The sequence below is a fragment of the Mytilus galloprovincialis genome, chromosome 1, assembly GCF_965363235.1.
Source record: "Mytilus galloprovincialis chromosome 1, xbMytGall1.hap1.1, whole genome shotgun sequence".
Classification (NCBI taxonomy): domain Eukaryota; kingdom Metazoa; phylum Mollusca; class Bivalvia; order Mytilida; family Mytilidae; genus Mytilus; species Mytilus galloprovincialis.
Genome location: NC_134838.1, coordinates 110,934,185 through 110,958,764, shown reverse-complemented (window position 1 = coordinate 110,958,764; position 24,580 = coordinate 110,934,185). Strand labels below are relative to the sequence as shown.

Below are 24,580 nucleotides of genomic sequence, written 5' to 3'. Positions count from 1 at the left end.
AGGATTTTTTTAATACTTAGATTTGTTTGAAAAATATTAACATTAATTCAGAAACATCTAAATACCAACTTAGAGTAAAATTTAAATTACACTACAACGACAATAAATAGTTCGGTGTGATGTATATTTTTCATGATTTTGGTGTTACATTCTGTCTTTTATTCATTCTTTACTTAAAAAAATAGAAAACCTTTATCATTTTATTATGTGTATTTTTTTACAAATTTATTATTGTATTTATTCATACAATGGTTTGCTTTGTAGCATTTTTGGTGTTTGGTTATATTAAAACAATATAACGGAGTAAATAAACAACAGCGCCTCCTATGAATTCACAAAATGAAGTTAACTGACAATGTTGTTCGAAACTTCAGAGTTGCTAAAGTATTTAGGGAAAATACAGAACGGATAAATAATTTAGACTTTTCGGCAAACGGAGAAACTCTTATTTCAAGCAGTGATGATGACTCTATCGTCATATACGATTGCCAGAATGGAACGTAAGCTTACAAAAACTGGCGTTTGGTTTCCTTCATAAATAATTTTGCTTCAAGCATAATTATCACTTATTTTTTTATAGTCTTATGCACGACGCGTTGAGAGGAACAAAGAATTGTCGGTCTTTTATGCAACAATCTGGTTTTGATTGCACGCTCACATGTGCAATTTTACCACTACAGGATTGTATGAAAATCAATGCCAATCAATAGACTTATTTACACTTGTATGCAAGTTTGTCCGCCATTACAGAAAATCACACAGGTTCCCAAGGATATCCATGGCCTGTTTAATGATGTTGCCCCACCATCGTTCAAATATCTTGCGCCATTGTCGTATGGCCCACTACATCGTTAAATTGTCTTCCGCCATCGTTCAAAACTGTTATTGATTTTACCATTTTTTAGCAATTTTAATTAAATGCATGTAATTGCATAACCCTTAGGCTTTTTTATCTTTTAACCCAATACAGTTCTAATGCCTGAGGGATATCCAGATTGAGATCGCTTATCACTTGTACAATGTACCTGAGCTTGTACAGGTAGATTAACAAACCAGTTGGAGAATACTATCTGAAGATCGAGGATTCATTTATTGAATTATTCAACTAAGTTTTAGCAAATGCTTATGATAATTAAGATTAAATAAAGATTAATAATCCAGTTACAAAAAAAATAAGTTTAACAAGTCGAACACATGCTTTTATTTTGACTTACGCAATCAGCATTCCTCTTTTTTAAAAAGTACAAAATAAGACGTAAAGTATTAATATTTCATCGCAAGTAACTCGAGTACTGCTGTAACGATAATATAGAATTTCTTTAAAAGTTAAAAACTTAAAACTAAAATATTAACTGTGAAATACCATACATCTTAATTCCGAATTCATTTTGTAGTTTACAATCAAATTAAAACATCTGCGTTTCCGGTTTATAATCATACTCTAGAAAGATGCTTGATGCATAGCATCAATTTGCTAGATAAAGTCATTAAAAACCTTTTCATTTGTCAACGGGTGCTTTACAAATCTCTTCAACCTTTTACATTACCCATACGAATCGTTTTGTTGTTGCTGAAAATCAGCCATACCGGTATTGGGTTCATGACTTCTGAATTTGACAGTGTCCGTGAAAAATAAACTCCACATGATTTTAAACCCCCATAACAATTACCAAAAATAGCAAGAAAACTATATGGGGACCTTCATGACAGCTCTAGGTCATTCTCAACTAAGGGGGACCATGAAAGCATGGTATTTGAATGGTTACAAACGGCAATTAATGAAAATATTGATACTTCGAATTCTGTAATGAAAATTCAAATAAATATAATTTAAATAAGCAATGAATTAGCATGTTCACCATTCCTTACATGAAGGGATGAAATAGTTTTGATCACGCTACACTGTACGGGGTAGACACGGTTTGTGATGGTGAAAGTTCCTCCATCGTTCAATTTTCATCCATGGAGATCCCTTGGTTCCCGTAAACTTTGACATCATAATTCAAAACGTTTGATGTCACAACTAAAAAGTAATTGTTGTTTGACGTCAGACGGTTATTCGGAGATGATATAAGGTCATTTGGAGGCATTATACAGCTAAATACCAAAACTGTAAATACGTTTATATTCCCCTTGGCAGTATCACTCACTATCAGGTCTGTTTGTCCACAATACACTTTCACACCCTACATGTTAGACCCTAAGGTCTGTTAGCAACCGACATGCGTACATGTTTGCATCAAATTTTAAATCAAGTTCCAGTTGAATTATTAACAGAAAGTCTTGATTCATTGATTATAAAATATTAATTTGTTGTTTTAACTTAGCTTGGTATGAGTAAAACTAAAAAAGGGCGGTACAGGGTTATTCTCATGCAACGTTTTCAGTCTTTTTATTTCACATGTTATGACATTTTATTTTTCGTTTTCTCTTGTTTAGTAAGATTTGCATGCTATGTGTTTCCCAGTATTTATTCACCGTGTTTCATGTCAGTACTCTGATTTGTTGGTATTATAAAAGAGCTAGCACATTTAGGCAACACAGTTTCTTGTTTTGTTGTTGATTGCTGTCTGTTCTTGATTAGAACATTATCGGAGAAGTCTTGTGATTACTTAAACATAACTATTTACTACACCGTACAATCTGACAATGAACTGTGGTAATTGATTTTGAATTAAATATCTGTATTACAGGTACTTATAATCATGATAATAAACTCAATATCTATAACTTCATGTTCATGTTATGTATCATGGGTAAATGATTTTATTTACAGGCCTAAGAAAACCTTAAACAGTAAGAAGTATGGTGTGGATTTGATTTGTTATACACACGCAGTCAACACAGCATTACACAGTTCAACCAAAGTTGATGGTATATATTTTATTTTTTTTTTTAGGGGGAAGGGGGGGGGGGTTCTTTGTATACAACTTCATATTGGAGACATGTAAACTCCAGAGTAATTTTATAGGTACAAATTTTGTATGCATAGCGTAAATTCATGTGAACATACAGGAAATACATGGCCCCAATTTGAGAAGTAATGAGCATTTATGAAAGGTTTACAGGTAATAGATCATTTGTCTTTTTTTTTAGACAATTGTAATGCCCTACATACAGTAGAAATCATGGTAGTCTGGAGGTTTGATGTTTCCTGTTCTGTCTATCTGTACTGTTAGCTATATAGTCTCACATGTAACATGTGAAAGTTTTTGGTTAAGGTAGTTTACAATGCAGTCATGTTCAATTTGAAAAATAGATTGTGATAGGGTGAAATAACAACAGTTTACAAATGATGTCAAATTTATAACATTTTAGAAATGATTGTGCACCACTACAATAGTTTTCATGATATATGCAGCATGTTTATGTTTGTTTTGATTGTTTATTTTAGATACCATCAGATATCTGTCTCTTCATGACAATAAATACATCAGATACTTTCCAGGCCACACTAAAAAGTAAGTAGTTTATCACATCTCAGTTATATATAAATAAGAAGAAATAACTATAGGTGACTGTACAGCCTTCAACAATGATCAAAGCACATACTGCACAGTAAGTTAAAAAATGCACTGAAATGACAAATGTGATATAACTCAAATGACCAGCTTCAAACATTTTGTCAACATGGTCAAGGGAGACAATTGTGAAATTTCAGTAAGTTTCAATGAAATAAGAAAATAAATTAGAATACTATGTATTTTTGCTGATACAAATATTACATGTAGATGTAAAACTTGTGTAATCATGGAGAGTTGTCTTGTTAGTACTAATACCACATCTTCTTTTATCTTTAAATCTTATGAATACATAACATGTGACCTTAAAAAGAGAGCATTCAATTACATACATGTATAATCAGATGGTTACCCTTTTTCATTATTATTATATGAATTCAGGTGAGGCTATGACTATAAGTGAAAAATAATCAGTTTAAATTAATTTTGAGTATGATTATAAAATAAAATAAATTCTATATGTGATGTGTATATTTTGTGTTTCGTGAGAATTTTGCTTAAAATTTAGGATCATTTTCTCTAATTACTGTTACATTGGCATATTTATTTTAAAAAAATCATCTAAAAAAGAGAATTAGTTATAATTCGCAAGAAATTTAGCTAATTGAATCACATTTCTAATGTGGGGTCTGTTCAACTAAAGCATATCTTATGAGATAATGAGAGGCAGTTAGGATCACTCAATTGCAAATATATCATGCAGTTCCAAATAATGTTTGTTTTATGTCTTTCAGAGTTGTAGCATTGAACATGTCACCAATAAATGATTCTTTCCTCTCGGGATCTCTAGATAAAACACTAAGATTGTGGGATTTACGTTCACAGAACTGTCAGGTAACTTTATTTAATTGAACCGGCTAGTACATAGTTAATAATCCTACAAATATTAACACTAGTAATGAATATTCAGTTCTAACAGCTTTGAATAAAATACTTTTAAAAGAAATGGTGATTTTATTGAAAAAAGATATGATTTTTATCAAGAACCTACATAAAATAATTGCTGGTGGCAATCTAATTTAAAGATAGAATTGAAATAAATCATCCATAATAATATCAAATACTGATGTCAAACATGGAGACCCAGAAAAAGATTCAGAAATCGAGCTTGGTTTTAGAGGGAATCATCATATTTGATCACTAAAAGTAAACTTATATTGGTTACATCTTTATTTCAGGGATTAATGCATTTATCAGGTCGGCCTGTTGCAGCATTTGATCCAGAAGGACTTATTTTTGCTGCTGGTATAAACTCAGAATGTGTTAAATTATATGATCTCAGATCATTTGATAGGGTAAGCTATAATATCTGATTATTAACAGTAAAAGGAGGCAAAATATCATATTGTCCCTAGAGCCTTCCTATGGTAGCAGTTTGTTTAAATGGTATTAGTCTTCATGCTAATCTGTACAGTTTGTGTAGAAATACTCTTATAAACATGAGTTCTTTTGACACTTATAAACTTTTCAAATGTACAATTTTATGATATTAGAATCCAATTTTATATAATACAGATAAAGTTTCAGTGTCAATATACTGTTTAATATTTGACATTATGAATAGGATATTGTGACAAATCTTAAAACCACATTATTTCTGCTGAACAAAAATGGAAGTAATATGTATGAATCAATTCCATCATCAAACAAATGCTCTTGAAAAATTAATGGCTTCATGGAAACTCTTTCTATGTTCAACTTTCATCATATATTGTTAATTTTTGTATTCACTTTCCTGTGACATTTTTTTTATACGACCGCAAAAATTTTAATTTTTTGGTCGTATATTGCTGTCACGTTGGCGTCGTCGTCGTCCGAATACTTTTAGTTTTCGCACTCTAACTTTAGTAAAAGTGAATAGAAATCAATGAAATTTTAACACAAGGTTTATGACCACAAAAGTAAGGTTGGGATTGATTTTGGGAGTTTTGGTCCCAACATTTTAGGAATTAGGGGCCAAAAAGGGCCCAAATAAGCATTTTCTTGGTTTTCGCACTATAACTTTAGTAAAAGTGAATAGAATTCTATGAAATTTTGACACAAGGTTTATGACCACAAAAGGAAGGTTGGGATTGATTTTGGGAGTTTTGGTTCCAACAGTTTAGGAATTAAGGGCCAAAAAAGGGCCCAAATAAGCATTATTCTTGGTTTTTGCACCATAACTTTAGTATAAGTAAATAGAAATCTATGAAATTTAAACACAAGGTTTATGACCATAAAAGGAAGGTTGGGTTTGATTTTGGGAGTTTTGGTCCTAACAGTTTAGGAATAAGGGGCCCAAAGGGTCCAAAATTGAACTTTGTGTGATTTCATCAAAAATTGAATAATTGGGGTTCTTTGATATGCCGAATCTAACTATGTATGTAGATTCTTAATTTTTGGTCCCGTTTTCAAATTGGTCTACATTAAGGTCCAAAGGGTCCAAAATTAAACTTAGTTTGATTTTAACAAAAATTAAATCCTTGGGGTTCTTTGATATGCTGAATCTAAAAATGTACTTAGATTTTTAATCATTGGCCTAGTTTTCAAGTTAGTCCAAATTGGGGTCCAAAATTAAACTTTGTTTGTTTTCATCAAAAATTGAATAATTGGTTTTCTTTGATATGCCAAATCTAACTGTGTATGTAGATTCTTAATTTTTGGTCCAGTTTTCAAATTGGTCTACATTAAGGTCCAAAGGGTCCAAAATTAAACTAAGTTTGATTTTAACAAAAATTAAATTCTTGGGCTTATTTGATATGCTTTTTCTAAATATGTACTTTGATTTTTGATTATGGGCCCAGTTTTCAAGTTGGTCCAAATCAGGATTCCATATCAAGTTTTGTGCAATAGCAAGAAATTTTCAATTGCACAGTATTGCACAATAGCAAGAAATATCTAATTGCACAATATTGTGCAATAGCAATTAATTTTCAATTGGAGTTATCTTTCTTTGTATAGAATAGTAGTTGATAATATATGTTGGAAATTTGCCAGACATGACTATGATGTCATTTTCTATTTTTATTTGCCAATAACTTTATGTAAATAACTTCATTGGAAATTTGCCAATATAAAATGTTGCTGATGAAGCTTTTTTTCCTTATCTTATCTAAAATGTTTTTAGATAATGTATGTTGGACATTTGCCAGACATGACTATGATGTCATTTTCTATTTTTATTTGCCAATAACTTTATGTAAATAACTTCATAGGAAATTTGCCAATATAAAATGTTGCTGATGAAGTTTTTATATGACCGCAAAAATTTTAATTTTTTGGTCGTTATTGCTATCACGTTGGCGTCGTCGTCTGCGTCGTCATTGTCGTCGTCGTCCGAATACTTTTAGTTTTCGCACTCTAACTTTAGTAAAAGTGAATAGAAATCAATGAAATTTTAACACAAGGTTTATGACCACAAAAGGAAGGTTGGGAATGATTTTGGGAGTTTTGGTCCCAACATTTTAGGAATTAGGGGCCAAAAAGGGCCCAAATAAGCATTTTCTTGGTTTTCGCACTATAACTTTAGTTTAAGTAAATAGAAATCTATGAAATTTTGACACAAGGTTTATGACCACTAAAGGAAGGTTGGGATTGATTTTGGGAGTTTTGGTTCCAACAGTTTAGGAATTAAGGGCCAAAAAAGGGCCCAAATAAGCATTATTCTTGGTTTTTGCACAATAACTTTAGTATAAGTAAATAGAAATCAATGAAATTTTAACACAAGGTTTATGACCACTAAAGGAATGTTGGGATTGATTTTTGGAGTTGAGGTCACAACAGTTTATGAATTAGGGGCCAAAAAGGGGCCCAAATAAGCATTATTTTTGGTTTTTGCACCATAACTTTAGTATAAGTAAATAGAAATCTATGAAATTTAAACACAAGGTTTATGACCATAAAAGGAAGGTTGGGTTTGATTTTGGGAGTTTTGGTCCTAACAGTTTAGGAATAAGGAGCCCAAAGGGTCCAAAATTGAACTTTGTGTGATTTCATCAAAAATTGAATAATTGGGGTTCTTTGATATGCCGAATCTAACTATGTATATAGATTCTTAATTTTTGGTCCTGTTTTCAAATTGGTCTACATAAAGGTCCAAAGGGTCCAAAATTAAACTTAGTTTGATTTTAACAAAAATTGAATCCTTGGGGTTCTTTGATATGCTGAATTTAAAAATGTACTTAGATTTTTAATTATTGGCCTAGTTTTCAAGTTGGTCCAAAATTAAACTTTGTTTGATTTCATCAAAAATTGAATAAATGGGTTCTTTGATATGCCAAATCTAACTATGTATGTAGATTCTTAATTTTTGGTCCAGTTTTCAAATTGGTCTACATTAAGGTCCAAAGGGTCCAAAATTAAACTAAGTTTGATTTTAACAAAAATTAAATTCTTGGGCTTATTTGATATGCTTTTTATACGACCGCAAAATTTGAAAAATTTTTCGTCGTATATTGCTATCACGTTGGCGTCGGCGTCGTCGTCGTCGTCCGGCGTCCGAATACTTTTAGTTTTCGCACTCTAACTTTAGTAAAAGTGAATGGAAATCTATGAAATTTTAACACAAGGTTTATGACCACAACAGGAAGGTTGGTATTGATTTTGGGAGTTTTGGTCCCAACATTTTAGGAATTAGGGGCCAAAAAGGGCCCAAATAAGCATTTTCTTGGTTTTCGCACTATAACTTTAGTTAAAGTTAATAGAAATCTATGAAATTTTGACACAAGGTTTATGACCACAAAAGAACGGTTGGGATTGATTTTGGGAGTTTAGGTTTCAACAGTTTAGGAATTAGGGGCCAAAAAAGGGCCCAAATAAGCATTATTCTTGGTTTTCGCACAATAACTTTAGTTTAAGTAAATAGAAATCAATGAAATTTAAACACAATGTTAATGACTACAAAAGGAAGGTTGGTATTGATTTTGGGAGTTTAGGTCCCAACAGTTTAGGAATTAGGGGCCAAAAAGGGACCCAAATAAGCATTTTTCTTGGTTTTCGCACCATAACGTTAGTATAAGTAAATAGAAATCTATGAAATTTAAACACAAGGTTTATGACCATAAAAGGAAGGTTGGTATTGATTTTGGGAGTTTTGGTCCCAACAGAATAAGGGGCCCAAAGGGTCCAAAATTAAACTTTGTTTGATTTCATCAAAATTGAATAATTGGGGTTCTTTGATATGCCGAATCTAACTGTCATGACTGTGTATGTAGATTCTTAACTTTTGGTCCTGTTTTCAAATTGGTCTACATTAAGGTCCAAAGGGTCCAAAATTAAACTTAGTTTGATTTTGACAAAAAATGAATCAGTTAGGTTCTTTGATATGCTGAATCTAAAAATGTACTTAGATTCTTGATTATTGGCCCAGTTTTCAAGTTGGTCCAAATCGGGGTCCAAAATTAAACTTTGTTTGATTTCATCAAAAATTGAATAAATGGGGTTCTTTGATATACCAAATCTAACTGTGTATGTAGATTCTTCATTTTTGGTCCTGTTTTCAAATTGGTCTACACTAAAGTCCAAAGGGTCCAAAATTAAACTTAGTCTGATTTCAACAAAAATTGAAATCTTGGGGTTCTTTGATATGCTGAATCCAAAAATGTACTTAGATTTTTTATTATGGGCCCAGTTTTCAAGTTGGTCCAAATCAGGATCCAAAATTATTATATTAAGTGTTGTGCAATAGCAAGTCTTTTCAATTGCACAGTATTGCGCAATGGCAAGAAATATCTAATTGCACAATATTGTGAAATAGCAAATTTTTTTTTAATTAGAGTTATCTTTCTTTGTCCAGAATAGTAAGCAAGAAATATCTAATTGCAAAATATTGTGCAATAGCAAGATTTTTTTTTAATTGGAGTTATCTTTCTTTGTCCAGAATCAACTTAAATCTTTGTTATATACAATATACAATGTATATTCACTTTTTACTACCAACTGATAAATTATAATAAATAACATTCAGTGATAACAAGCAGTTTTTTTTACATCTTAATATTTTATGATGTATTTAAATGAGTAGTTATTGTTGCAAACTCCATTAGAAATTTTAATTGAGATTAGTTTTGGAATAAGGGAAAGGGGGATGTGATTAAAAAAATTGGGTTCAATTTTTCTCATTTGAAATTTCATAAATAAAAAAGAAAATTTCTTCAAACATTTTTATGCCCCACCTACGATAGTAGAGGGGCATTATGTTTTCTGGTCTGTGCGTCCGTCCTTCCGTCCGTCTGTCCGTTCGTTCGTCCGTCCGTCCGTCTGTCCCGCTTCAGGTTAAAGTTTTTGGTCAAGGTAGTTTTTGATGAAGTTTTAGTCCAATCGACTTCAAACTTAGTACACATGTCCCCTATGATATGATCTTTCTAATTTTAATGCCAAATTAGAGTTTTTACCCCAATTTCACGGTCCACTGAACATGGAAAATGATAGTGTGAGTGGGGCATTCGTGTACTGAGGACACATTCTTGTTTTGAGAGGATTAATATTCAACAGCATAGTGAATTGCTCTAAGAGAAAACAAAAATTTTAAGTTCATTAGAACACATTCATTCTGTGTCAGAAACCTATGCTGTGTCAACTATTTAATCACAATCCAAATTTAGAGCTGAATCCAGCTTGAATGTTGTGTCCATACTTGCCCCAACCGTTCAGGGTTCAACCTCTGCGGTCGTATAAAGCTACGCCCTGCGGAGCATCTGGTTCTAAATATGTACTTTGATTTTTGATTATGGGCCCAGTTTTCAAGTTGGTCCAAATCAGGATTCCATATCAAGTATTGTGCAATAGCAAGAAATTTTCAATTGCACAGTATTGCACAATAGCAAGAAATATCTAATTGCACAATATTGTGCAATAGCAATTAATTTTCAATTGGAGTTATCTTTCTTTGTATAGAATAATAGTTGATAATATATGTTGGAAATTTGCCAGACATGACTATGATGTCATTTTCTATTTTTATTTGCCAATAACTTTATGTAAATAACTTCATTAGAAATTTGCCAATATAAAATGTTGCTGATGAAGCTTTTTTTCCTTATCTTATCTAAAATGTTTTTAGATAATTAATGTTGGACATTTGCCAGACATGACTATGATGTCATTTTCTATTTTTATTTGCCAATAACTTTATGTAAATAACTTCATTGGAAATTTGCCAATATAAAATGTTGCTGATGAAGTTTTTTTTATTGTTTTATACAATAAACAATGTATATTCACTTTTACTACCAACCAATCTTTACCATTCAGTGATAACAAGCACTTTATTTTACATTTTAATATTTTATGATGTATTTAAAAGAGTAGTTATTGTTGCAAACTCCATTAGAAATTTGAATTGATATCAGTTTTGGAAAAAGGGAAACGGGGATGTGAAAAAAAGGAGGGGGGGTTAAATTTTTCTCATTTCAGATTTCATAAATAAAAAGAAAATTTCTTCAAATATTTTTTTGAGAGGATTAATATTCAACAGCATAGTGAATTGCTCAAAGGCAAAAAAAAACTTTTAAGTTCATTAGACCACATTCATTCTGTGTCAGAAACCTATGCTGTGTCAACTATTTAATTTTAGATTTAAAAAGTTTGAAGAATCTTGAAATCTTTAATTGATTTGTAAAATCTTGACATTTGTTTTGTGTAAAAAAAAACCATGTAATGTCAAAAATTTGATCACAATCCAAATTCAGAGCTGTATCACGCTTGAATGTTTTGTCCATACTTGCCCCAACTGTTCAGGGTTCGACCTCTGCGGTCGTATAAAGCTGCGCCCTGCGGAGCACCTGGTTCTGATTACTACGGTACATAGCTTTTTCTTTCTCAGCAAAAACATATCACACTGGCATTTTGATAAGTAAACTTTTTTTTGGCAATACAGTGTCAGTGATTGTCATTCTTGACAGTATTATTCAAAAGTTTTGTTAAATCATTTTTTAGATAAACACCTATGTTTTATTATAGGGACCATTTGCCACATTTAAACTAGCTCAAGATAAAGACTGTGACTGGACTGGAATGAAGTTTAGTCCTGATGGTAAAATGATATTGATATCTACCAATGGACAGGTTGTCAGGTTGATTGATGCCTTCCAGGGAACACCATTACAGACATTTATGGTAATTTCTTCTGAAATAATTTTCCTAAATATTTACTGAAAAACTTATCAAATTGTTTCATTGTGCTGTAAATTTTGTTAGTGCATGCAGTCAAATCTATCAGAGTTATGGAACTTGATTACTGATTCAAAACAGCCTCCTATCTTTATTCAAAAGATTTGACAACTAATTAATTCTATTGTTCAATTATGTTTTATAAGATTACCTCTGGGTCTCATATAACGATTAATTGGCCAAAACTTTTTTATCAGTTGACATTGGTGACATTTGCTTATGATATTTGGCATGAATGTATTAAAATTTAAAATAGTGTGTCACATACCATCATAACCTAAGTTACCTTCATCTGTAACCTCAAACTTTAATATTACAATGTACAGGTATTTTCTGCAAGATTTTGATATAAATGTTCTCTTTTTTTCCCTAATATTGTATACTGTAGTAGTTTTAATATGTTATTGAAACATACTTATTTTTCACAGGGTTTTCAGAACACTAAAGGTATTAGTTTGGAGGCATCCTTTAGTCCAGATTCACAGTTTGCATTTGTTGGTAAGTATTTCTATTGGGATAACTTTTAGACATTTACATTGGTCAGGTTTTGTTTTTGTCAATATAAAAAAAGATGGGGTATGATTGCAAATGAGACTACTCTTCATAAGAGACCAAATGAAACAGAAATAAACAACTATAAGTTGCTATACAGCTTCAACAATGAGCAAAGCCCTTTCTGCAAAGTAAGCTTAAAAAGGCCCCAAATAGACAAAATGGAAAACAATTCAAACAAGAAAAAAAATGGACTTATTTATGTTCAAAAGTCTTTTTTAATATTTGATGGTCATAACTCAGTGTTGAATTGAAATTCGCCAACTGTTACAAATGATGAGCTATTTTCTGAATGTTGCTCTGAAAATTTGTTTTTGGTAACTTTGTTCTAATTATTGGCTTTAACCTAACTTCAATTCATTTTTCTTTTTAGATCTTCATACACCATTGTACACTGTAAATGTATACCCTGTATCAGACCATATCTTGATACCAATGATACATTATTTAAACCATATATGAGACCATATCTTGATACCAGAGATACATTATTTATACAATGTATCAGACCATATCTTGATACCAATGATACATTATTTATACCATGTATTTGACCATATCTTGATACCAGAGATACAATATTTATACAATGTATTTGACCATATCTTGATACCAGAGATACAATATTTATACAATGTATCAGACCATATCTTGATACCAGAGATACAATATTTATATTGTGTGTCAAACCATATCTTTATACCAGAGATACATTATTTGAACCATGTATCAGACCATACCTTGATATGAAAGATACACTATTTACAAACCATGTATCAGACCATATCTTGATATGAAAGATACATTTTGTATATCGTGTGTCAGACCATATCTTGATACCAGAGATACATTATTTATACCGTGTGTCAGACCATATCTTGATACCAGAGATACATTATTTATACCGTGTGTCAGACCATATCTTGATACCAGAGATACATTATTTATACTGTGTGTCAGACCATATCTTGATACAAGAGATACATTATTTATACAGTGTGTCAGACCATATCTTGATACCAGAGATACATTATTTATACCGTGTGTCAGACCATATCTTGATACCAGAGATACATTATTTATACCGTGTGTCAGACCATATCTTGATACCAGAGATACATTATTTATAACATGCATCAAACCATATCTTGATACCAGAGATACATTATTTATACAGTGTGTCAGACCATATCTTAATACAAGAGATACATTATTTATACCGTGTGTCAGACCATATCTTGATACCAGAGATACAATATTTATACAATGTATCAGACCATATCTTGATACCAGAGATACAATATTTATATTGTGTGTCAAACCATATCTTTATACCAGAGATACATTATTTGAACCATGTATCAGACCATACCTTGATATGAAAGATACACTATTTACAAACCATGTATCAGACCATATCTTGATATGAAAGATACATTTTGTATATCGTGTGTCAGACCATATCTTGATACCAGAGATACATTATTTATACCGTGTGTCAGACCATATCTTGATACCAGAGATACATTATTTATACTGTGTGTCAGACCATATCTTGATACAAGAGATACATTATTTATACAGTGTGTCAGACCATATCTTGATACCAGAGATACATTATTTATACCGTGTGTCAGACCATATCTTGATACCAGAGATACATTATTTATAACATGCATCAAACCATATCTTGATACCAGAGATACATTATTTATACAGTGTGTCAGACCATATCTTAATACAAGAGATACATTATTTATACCGTGTGTCAGACCATATCTTGATACCAGAGATACATTATTTATACTGTGTGTCAGACCATATCTTGATATGAAAGATACACTATTTACAAACCATGTATCAGACCATATCTTGATATGAAAGATACATTTTGTATATCGTGTGTCAGACCATATCTTGATACCAGAGATACATTATTTATACCATGTGTCAGACCATATCTTGATACCAGAGATACATTATTTATACCGTGTGTCAGACCATATCTTGATACCAGAGATACATTATTTATACTGTGTGTCAGACCATATCTTGATACAAGAGATACATTATTTATACAGTGTGTCAGACCATATTTTGATACCAGAGATACATTATTTATACCGTGTGTCAGACCATATCTTGATACCAGAGATACATTATTTATAACATGCATCAAACCATATCTTGATACCAGAGATACATTATTTATACAGTGTGTCAGACCATATCTTGATACAAGAGATACATTATTTATACCGTGTGTCAGACCATATCTTGATACCATAGATACATTATTTATACTGTGTGTCAGACCATATCTTGATACAAGAGATACATTATTTATACAGTGTGTCAGACCATATCTTGATACCAGAGATACTTTATTTATACAATGTGTCAGACCATATCTTGATACCAGAGATACATTATTTATACCGTGTGTCAGACCATATCTTGATACCAGAGATACATTATTTATACAGTGTGTCAGACCATATCTTGATACCAGAGATACATTATTTATGCAATATATCCAAGGTTGGCAAAAAAGTGGTCAATACCAGTATTAACCATGAGTGCGGTAATACTGGCAAATACTGGTTAATTGAAATTTTAAGTGGACGTTACTATAAAAACCACCTTCTACCTGGTCAATTATTTTAGTAATAAAATAATGAGATACATTATTTATAACATGTGTCAAACCATATCTTGATACCAGAGGAGACATTATTACACCATGTGTCAAACCATATCTTGATACCAGAGATGCATTATTTATACCATGATCTCTCCATGTATTACCTTTTGATAAGGTCATGGAGATTATTTGACCCCATCCACTCTTTTTTTGGTCTATTGACTTTGATAATTTTGCTTAGTTTACATGTTCTAGTTTGTGATTAGGTCAGTTTATGGGGTACCACTTGTGGTAGGTCAACAGTTGCAACAGTTGCAATTTACTATCAAAATAACAAAAAGGTGAGACATATCTCTGTTGACAGTTTATGTTATAAGTTTCTTTGTGGGTTCTTTAATTTGTGGTAAAAACTTTGTAAAAAATTGAATATTTGTATATGAAAAATTGTTCTTCCCATCTGTTGTGCTACTTTGTCAGTGCAAATGAGTATTCCATCTACCATATTGAAACCCGGGCCTTGGCTGCCTTCCCTGCTACGTTACAATTGCATGACTATTCAGCCAGCAAAGCTAGTAATAGTTAGTTTGAAATCAATACTAGGCCTAGGGTCAACAGACCATTAAATTAATATTACCAATACCCGAACACATAGTATTATGGCAGTAAATTCTTTTTAACAGGGACATACCTATATTGTAGTATTTATAATTAAATTTCTAATTTGTGTTGCCTAGGTTCAACTGATGGTAAAATTAACTGTTGGAATACAGACACTGGAGTGAGGGTAGCTGTGTTTAACTGTGATCATCCAGGACCAGTCCAATGTGTTCAGTTTAATCCTAAACTAATGATGTTAGCTACTGCTTGTACAAATATGGTAAATATTTACATAAAATTTATAACTGGTTCAAGGAATCTGTACCATTTAAATAAACACATCATAGATACATAGATTGAAATTTTGTATTTGCCCTTTACATATTTTGTCTACAAAAGACTCATCATTGACGCTCAAATCAAACAAGAATGTGTCTCCAGTACACAGATACCCCATCAGCACTATCATTTACTATGTTCAGTGGACCGTGAAAATGGGATAAAATCTCTAATTTGGCAGTAAAATTATAAAGATCATATCATAGGGAACATGTGTACTAAGTTTCAAGTTGAATGGACTTCAACTTCATCAAAAACTACCTTCATCAAAAACTACCTCAACCAAAAACTTTAACAAATCTTTAACCTGAAGTGGGACAGACGAACAGACCAGATAACATAATGCCCATAAATGGGGCATAAAAATGATAAGGGCCAAATAAAAAGTACAAAGTTGAAAAGCAAAAAGTAAGGATTGGATGATTGATTTTATGGTGTTAGTTTAAACAATATTTATTCAGATAAATCAACATTAAAGATATTATACAATGAAATAATATTAAGGATTCAGAAATGGTTAAACACCCCTTCTGCACAATTGGCTTTATATCAATGGCCAGCTTTTGTTGGTGCTGGAAGCTGGAGTGCCCTACAGGCTAGAGAAATATGATCTGCAGCAGGAAAAGTGGCAATTACTGTTTCAAGATCTGAGATAAACATACCTGCTACTAACTAGCAGGGTTCGAACCCTGCAACACAAGTGTTGGCACGCTGGGAAAAATAAGATAAGGATGTATGGACATATTGTAAAAAGACTTTGTTAAAGTATTTCTTTGGTAAACCTTCAATTAAACATTTTTTTACATTGGTTGTGATGAAATATAATGATTATATATTACATTTGTGAAATTAATCTTCTAATTTCACTTCTTTGACATCACACTCAAAAAAGAATAACTACTCCATGAATTCAGCTTTGTTTTGTGAGATTGTTATCAGCCTTTTATTTATCGTTTAGTCATGATCAAATACCTGTCTTTGTCCCGAGATAGACGATCCGTCAAAGTATAGGTTATTTATATAAGATGATCATCTTTAACCTGTCCATGCATTATTTTACTGTTATATATGTATTCAACGCTATTTACTGTTTAATTATTTATTTCCCTTATTTTAGGCATTCTGGTTACCTTACATTGATGATTGAGTGATTAAGAAATGTTTTCATACAAACATTGGAGCAGGCAGCAAAGACATGAAGAATAGTGTTGAATGTTTTATAAATGTTGTATATGGATGAGACATATTATGAAAGATGCATTTATACAATTGTTGTTTATTTCACTGTTAATGTGCAATCTCATTAACATTATTTGTTTGAAATAATTAGAGTGCAAGAGACACAGGCTCAGAATATTTGTATCTTGTTTTAAGATTTAGACATATTAAATATTTTTACTTCATATTCAAGACATATTTTGATATTTAAATTTGATTTAAAATGAAAGACTTAATAGTTTTTGAACAGTCAATCTTGAAGTGATGTTGCTTTGCAATTTTTTTTTTATTTTGTTTCAGAGTTTTTAAATGACTCCCATCATGTAATTGAAATTTAGAAAGAAAAAAATTAAACATTAGTTTAAAAAAGGCACACCTTAGTTACTTTAGTACAAACATTTTTTTTTTTTATTTTATACATTCTAATTATGTAAAAAAAATCTACATCAAATAATCTCACAATGTATTCACTACATACAAGACATAAATATATCAAACATGTGTATGTTACAGTCTGTCTGTTTAGTATTTTAACCATTATGAGTTTTACTCTTATTTTTTTTTATTTATTTTTTTTAAATCCTTTGTGCCACATTTATATTTGCTTCAATTGTGAGCATTGAACCATTATATATGCCCACCAGTTTATTGTACCATTGTGAATACAACTCATCCATACTTCATTTATGTGAAGATGTTTAATCAGATATACGTTAAGATTGGTAATTCACACAAACACTATTTCAAATCAAGCTATCCAAAGATCTGAATACAATGTCATTATCACTTTCTTTCCTATTCAACAATGTTGTCCTTTACATAAGCATCTTTTGTTGTGTACCTAAAAAAAGGGACAATCCTGTGTTTGAAAAAGACTTACTTTTCAAAAAGTTACTTGTAACTGTAATGTCAATAATTTGTGATAAATGTAAAGTCCGGTAAACCTCATTACTAAGTGTATATGATCATTTAATGCCCCATTTAAAAGACTGTTTTACCCTGTATTATTTTCCAATGTAGGTAACTGTAACATAGTAACACATATTAAAATACGTTTCATTGTACATAGAAAGGACCAAGAAGTTATTCACTGCCAACACTGATGTGTATTGTAACATGTGTGTGTATAAGTGTGAAGAAGGATATGTATCAAAGTTATACAAGTTTGTGTGACAGGTTTCTCATATGACATCCTACCTAACAGTACCATTATAAATAACATTTTGTATCTTAAGTAAAGAAAAGAGAAACTTAAAATTGTGTTATTATTTTTGGAAGATGGAGTTCATATTCGGTCTAGATCTATTTTTTGGTACTATGTTCTTAATAAAAAAGCCAACTTGACAAGTATGATTATACACATACACATCTTTTTGTAATTTGCACATTGCCTTACAGTTAAAATAATAAAGCATGCAAACCTAGAGTTTACATGCCTTGCTTGACAACTTTGTTTGGTTGTTTTGTGAGATCTCAACCCTCTCCATGTACCTCCAGCCAGTGTGGAATACACAAACACACAGCAATATGCACTGTAAAACTGTAAAAAGTCTGAGTATGATGTTAGAACCTGTACGGTTAAAAAATAAGTGTTCTGGAACAAAATGCTAACTATATACCAATTATCCATTTAATATCTCCAGGGACAATAACTCTGAACAAAATTTGAACTTGACCTGTAACTTTTCATGATAAAACTATATACCATTAATCCATTCATCATCTTCTAGCATCATGCTGATGAAAACCCATGAGGAAAACTGATTATACACATGAATTTTCTATGTCAAAGGACCATAACTGCACAAAATCATCAAATTAGAACAAACAAGAATGTGTCCAAAGTACACGGATGCCCCACTCCCACTATCATTTTCCATGTTCAATGGACCATGAAATTGGATAAAAAATATAATTAGGCATTAAAATTAGAAAGATAATATCATAGAGAACATGTGTACTAAGTTTCAAGTTGATTGGACTTCAACTTCATCAAAAACTACCTTGACCAAAAACTTTAACCTGAAACATGAACTGTCATTTTCTATGTTCAGTGGACCATGAAATTGGGGTCAAAAGTTTAATTTGGCTTTAAAATTAGAAAGATCATATCATAAGGAACATGTGTACTAAGTTTCAAGTTGATTGGACTTCAACTTCATCAAAAACTACCTTGACCAAAAACTTTAACCTGAAGCGGGACAGACGGACGAACAGACAGACAGACAGACAGACGGACGAACGGACGCACAGACCAGAAAACATAATGCCCCTCTACTATCGTAGGTGGGGCATAAAAATGAACTTGATCTGTATCTTTTCATGATTACAACAATACACAAAATATCAAATCAGTGTCTTCAAGCATGACAAAAAAGTGTGGAAAACTGATTTACAGGACTGAATGATGGACAGGCAGACAGACAGAGTGCAAACCTAACGTCCCCTACTACTTAGTTGGTAGGGGACTTGGTAAGAAACAAAAAATGACAACAATAAGTCTTGCAGTTTTTATCTGACCTTGACCTCATTTTCACAGTTCAGTGTTAAGTTTTTTTTGTGTATTGGTCTGTTTACTTGAACTTAAAACAATGGGTCAGCTATACTTGTTGTATGGAAAGATTGTAAGCTGCAATTGATTGTCTAGCTGGTATCATCTGACCTTGAATATATATTGACTGTAAGGTGTACATGTGGCATGGTTCATCTGACATTGACCTCATTTTCATGGTTTGTTTTCTTGGTTTAGTCTGTTACTTAGAAACTATAAGCAATAGGTCAACTATGTTTAGTGTATTGAATGATTATAAGGTGTTCATGTATTTCTTTCGATTTATCTGACCTTGACCTCTTTTCTCGGATCATGTAAAGTTTATGCTGATACATGTAGTTGAAGTAAAGTTTCATATTTCGGACTATCAACATAATATCAATGGTAAGTAAAGAAGGTGAGATATTTTTGCGTGTACACTCTTGTTTTATATGTAAGCCAAAACCTGCATTTTACCCATATGATCTGTGTTTAGCCATGGCAGACATGTTTGATGACTGACCAGAATAAAGAACCCAAATTCTATAACAAATACCATAGAATCATTACTAAGTTTGGTTGAAATGGGTTATGTTGAATTGTTCAAAGGAGAAGATCTTTGAAAAAAAGTTTGTAACGATGATGGACGCCAAGTTATGGCAATAGCTCACTTCGTGCTGTATTTAAACAAACTTGTCCTGATGAAATCAGATTGGAATAATAAACGGAAAATGGGTATTCCAAAAAAATATTCTTGTCTTCAATAATGTATAAGAATAACAATGGCAATTGTATAACTAACAATCAAACTAATATGACTGATAAAATAAATAATTTAATCAATATCTTTGAATTCAAATAAATTAACAATAAAAAAGAATAACAAACATGCAACTCTCACATTTGTTCAACAAATTTAAATACAAATGTAATGAAAATGAGTATGATAATATATGATACACAACAGATTATTTCTTAATTTGTTAAACAATATAATTCAGTGATTTTGAGACTGTAAATTACTTCCCCTGGACAGTTTCCATATATAATGAAATACACTGTTAATGTCAAAGGGGTTTCATCTAAATGTATATCAACATGAATCTAAAAGTTGTAAATTATGTTTTGCCATTCAAAACTTTTGTATATTTCATTCTGCTACATGAAATAATATTGGGAATGTTTCAAAAGAGAGAACAACTGTACCAAAGAAAACAGAAAAAGGTCCACCAATGGGTATTTATATCTACACTACTCATTAAATAGAAAACAGAAAAAAGTCCACCAATGGGTATTTATATCTACACTACTCATTAAATAGAAAACAGAAAAAAGTCCACCAATGGGTATTTATATCTACACTACTCATTAAATAGAAAACAGAAAAAGGTCCACCAATGGGTATTTATATCTACACTACTCATTAAATAGAAAACAGAAAAAAGTCCACCAATGGGTATTTATATCTACACTACTCATTAAATAGAAAACAGAAAAAAGTCCACCAATGGGTATTTATATCTACACTACTCATTAAATAGAAAACAGAAAAAAGTCCACCAATGGGTATTTATATCTACACTACTCATTAAATAGAAAACAGAAAAAGGTCCACCAATGGGTATTTATATCTACACTACTCATTAAATAGAAAACAGAAAAAAGTCCACCAATGGGTATTTATATCTACACTACTCATTAAATAGAAAACAGAAAAAAGTCCACCAATGGGTATTTATATCTACACTACTCATTAAATAGAAAACAGAAAAAAGTCCACCAATGGGTATTTATATCTACACTACTCATTAAATAGAAAACAGAAAAAAGTCCACCAATGGGTATTTATATCTACACTACTCATTAAATAGAAAACAGAAAAAGGTCCACCAATGGGTATTTATATCTACACTACTCATTAAATAGAAAACAGAAAAAAGTCCACCAATGGGTATTTATATCTACACTACTCATTAAATAGAAAACAGAAAAAAGTCCACCAATGGGTATTTATATCTACACTACTCATTAAATAGAAAACAGAAAAAAGTCCACCAATGGGTATTTATATCTACACTACTCATTAAATAGAAAACAGAAAAAAGTCCACCAATGGGTATTTATATCTACACTACTCATTAAATAGAAAACAGAAAAAAGTCCACCAATGGGTATTTATATCTACACTACTCATTAAATAGAAAACAGAAAAAAGTCCACCAATGGGTATTTATATCTACACTACTCATTAAATAGAAAACAGAAAAAAGTCCACCAATGGGTATTTATATCTACACTACTCATTAAATAGAAAACAGAAAAAAGTCCACCAATGGGTATTTATATCTACACTACTCATTAAATAGAAAACAGAAAAAAGTCCACCAATGGGTATTTATATCTACACTACTCATTAAATAGAAAACAGAAAAAAGTCCACCAATGGGTATTTATATCTACACTACTCATTAAATAGAAAACAGAAAAAGGTCCACCAATGGGTATTTATATCTACACTACTCATTAAATAGAAAACAGAAAAAAGTCCACCAATGGGTATTTATATCTACACTACTCATTAAATAGAAAACAGAAAAAAGTCCACCAATGGGTATTTATATCTACACTACTCATTAAATAGAAAACAGAAAAAGGTCCACCAATGGGTATTTATATCTACACTACTCATTAAATAGAAAACAGAAAAAGGTCCACCAATGGGTATTTATATCTACACTACTCATTAAATAGAAAACAGAAAAAAGTCCACCAATGGGTATTTATATCTACACTACTCATTAAATAATATTGAAGAAAATGGAAGACAAAATAACAATAACCAATTATGAAATGAAACAAAAGTTAACATAACAAACTGACACTATGTGAATGTATCCTTTTTAAAAAAATATAATCTCTAAATGTAAACATTACAGTTAATCATCTCATTTTGTGGATTCTTTTTAATTGGTTAATCCCCTTAGTCGACTTTATTACCATGGTTTTGTAACTTTGTAGGTGTAAACATATGTACATATGAGAGAATATCCAAGTTTGACAAAGGAGGAAGAAAGATCAGGGCCATTATTTGGCTCCTTTAATTGCAAAATAAAAAGTAAATTAATTCAAGCCTTTCAAAAGTATGTTAACTTATTGATAAATGGACATGGATTAATATAATTTGAGCACTTTAGTGCAGAAAGGTCACTTGTGTTATCAGTATAAAAGTATTAAAATGTATGTATTTGATCGAAATGGCCATTTAATGCATAGTTTTAGGTCAAAATTTCTATGAGCTTTATTTTACACAAATTAACAACCTTGTAAAATACATTTTGCAGCAAAACATCATTCGTGGTTAATAAGTTGAACGAAATAGTAACGACAAAGTCACAAAATGAGGCTATTTTGACAGTTTTTGTTGTTTTGCATTAATTTATAAAAGTTTGTAGCCCTAATACCAATATGTAAACTTCAAAAATATAAATACTGTTGTCCAAGAGTCTAATGTCATATGAACATCGGATAGGGGAAGATAAATGACTTGCAATATTTAGTTGTTATACAGTAAATTTGAAATTATTAGAAAATGAACCATTTGGGGGCACCAGCCTCCTTTAAATTTCTAGATTCCAGCTATTTTTATGGTATTAATTGGCACATAATAGTAGAGTCTCTAAATATCAGTTTTATTTCAGCATAATTATTTTTAATATATATATGAAAATTATCATTATAATTAATTTTCGACCATAATATTTTCCCAAAATAATTTGAACAAATAGAGTTTCAACAGACTGACAATTTTTTTTTTTTTTTCAATCTTTTATTATTGTATATTGGCTGATGAACAGACTGCCAGCTTTCAAATCATTTGTTCCCATTAAGTGGTTAGGAGAATCTAAATCAATAAAAATTTTGAAGAAGATTTATAAGAAAAGGTATGCTCAATGTCATTTTTTGGCCCCTAAAATTGCAAAAATTGAAGATTCAAGACTTCTACATATGTTAATATTATGCATAAATGAACATTTTGCTATACTTTTAGGTCATAAAGGTCACAAGTGACGAATCTATGTCATAAACATAGAAAAATTCACATTTTTGGCCTATTATGGCCATTTAACAAATAGTTTTTGGTCAAAATAGATATGAGACAAGGCCTTACCCAAAAAGATATTTACACACATTTGCATCTTAGTAGTAAAATTACATCTCGAACAAAATATACTTTTAGTACAGCCTTAGTTTGTATCTAACTATAATTAATGGCATGTTTTTGTAGTTTTACACAAAATGAATGAAGTTCAAAGCTTCAATTCAAACACAAATAGAAAAAAATATATATATGGATGATTGAAAGTCTAATGTGTTATGATCTTCTAACATGTCTAAAGTGTATTGTTTCGCAGATTTAACACCAGGTGCTCCGCAGGGCGCAGCTTTATACGACCGCAGAGGTCGAACCCTGAACAGTTGGGGCAAGTATGGACAAAACATTCAAGCGTGATACAGCTCTGAATTTGGATTGTGATCAAATTTTTGACATTACATGTTTTTTTTTTACACAAAACAAATGTCAAGATTTTACAAATCAATTAAAGATTTCTTCTTCAAACTTTTTAAATCTAAAATTAAATAGTTGACACAGCATAGGTTTCTGACACAGAATGAATGTGGTCTAATGAACTTAAAAGTTTTTTTTTTTGCCTTTGAGCAATTCACTATGCTGTTGAATATTAATCCTCTCAAAAAAATGTTTGAAGAAATTTTCTTTTTATTTATGAAATCTGAAATGAGAAAAATTTAAACCCCCCCCCATTTTTTTCACATCCCCGCTTCCCTTTTTCCAAAACTGATATCAATTCAAATTTCTAATGGAGTTTGCAACAATAACTACTCTTTTAAATACATCATAAAATATTAAAATGTAAAATAAAGTATTTGTTATCACTGAATGGTAAAGATTGGTTGGTAGTAAAAGTGAATATACATTGTTTATTGTATAAAACAATAAAAATAACTTCATCA

The 24,580-nt window shown here is 31.1% G+C and overlaps 1 protein-coding gene across 1 annotated transcript; it reads left to right on the top strand.

Moving 5' to 3' along the window:
• The first annotated feature begins 298 nt into the window (after positions 1-298).
• LOC143051462 (WD repeat-containing protein 82-like) lies at positions 299-17,497 on the top strand. Its single transcript, XM_076224347.1, has 9 exons — positions 299-500; positions 2,777-2,874; positions 3,395-3,461; positions 4,256-4,355; positions 4,700-4,816; positions 11,460-11,615; positions 12,098-12,167; positions 15,600-15,742; positions 16,919-17,497. Exons 1-9 carry the CDS (start codon positions 340-342, stop codon positions 16,946-16,948), a joined length of 942 nt encoding a protein of 313 aa, XP_076080462.1. The 5' UTR covers positions 299-339; the 3' UTR covers positions 16,949-17,497.
• The last annotated feature ends 7,083 nt before the right edge of the window (positions 17,498-24,580 follow it).

Coding starts and splice junctions, on each gene's coding strand:
- LOC143051462 (XM_076224347.1), top strand. CDS start 340: ATGAAGTTAACTGACAATGTTGTTCGAAACTTCAGAGTTGCTAAAGTA. Junction 501..2,776: donor TACGATTGCCAGAATGGAAC/GTAAGCTTACAA, acceptor TTTTATTTACAG/GCCTAAGAAAACCTTAAACA. Junction 3,462..4,255: donor TTTCCAGGCCACACTAAAAA/GTAAGTAGTTTA, acceptor TATGTCTTTCAG/AGTTGTAGCATTGAACATGT.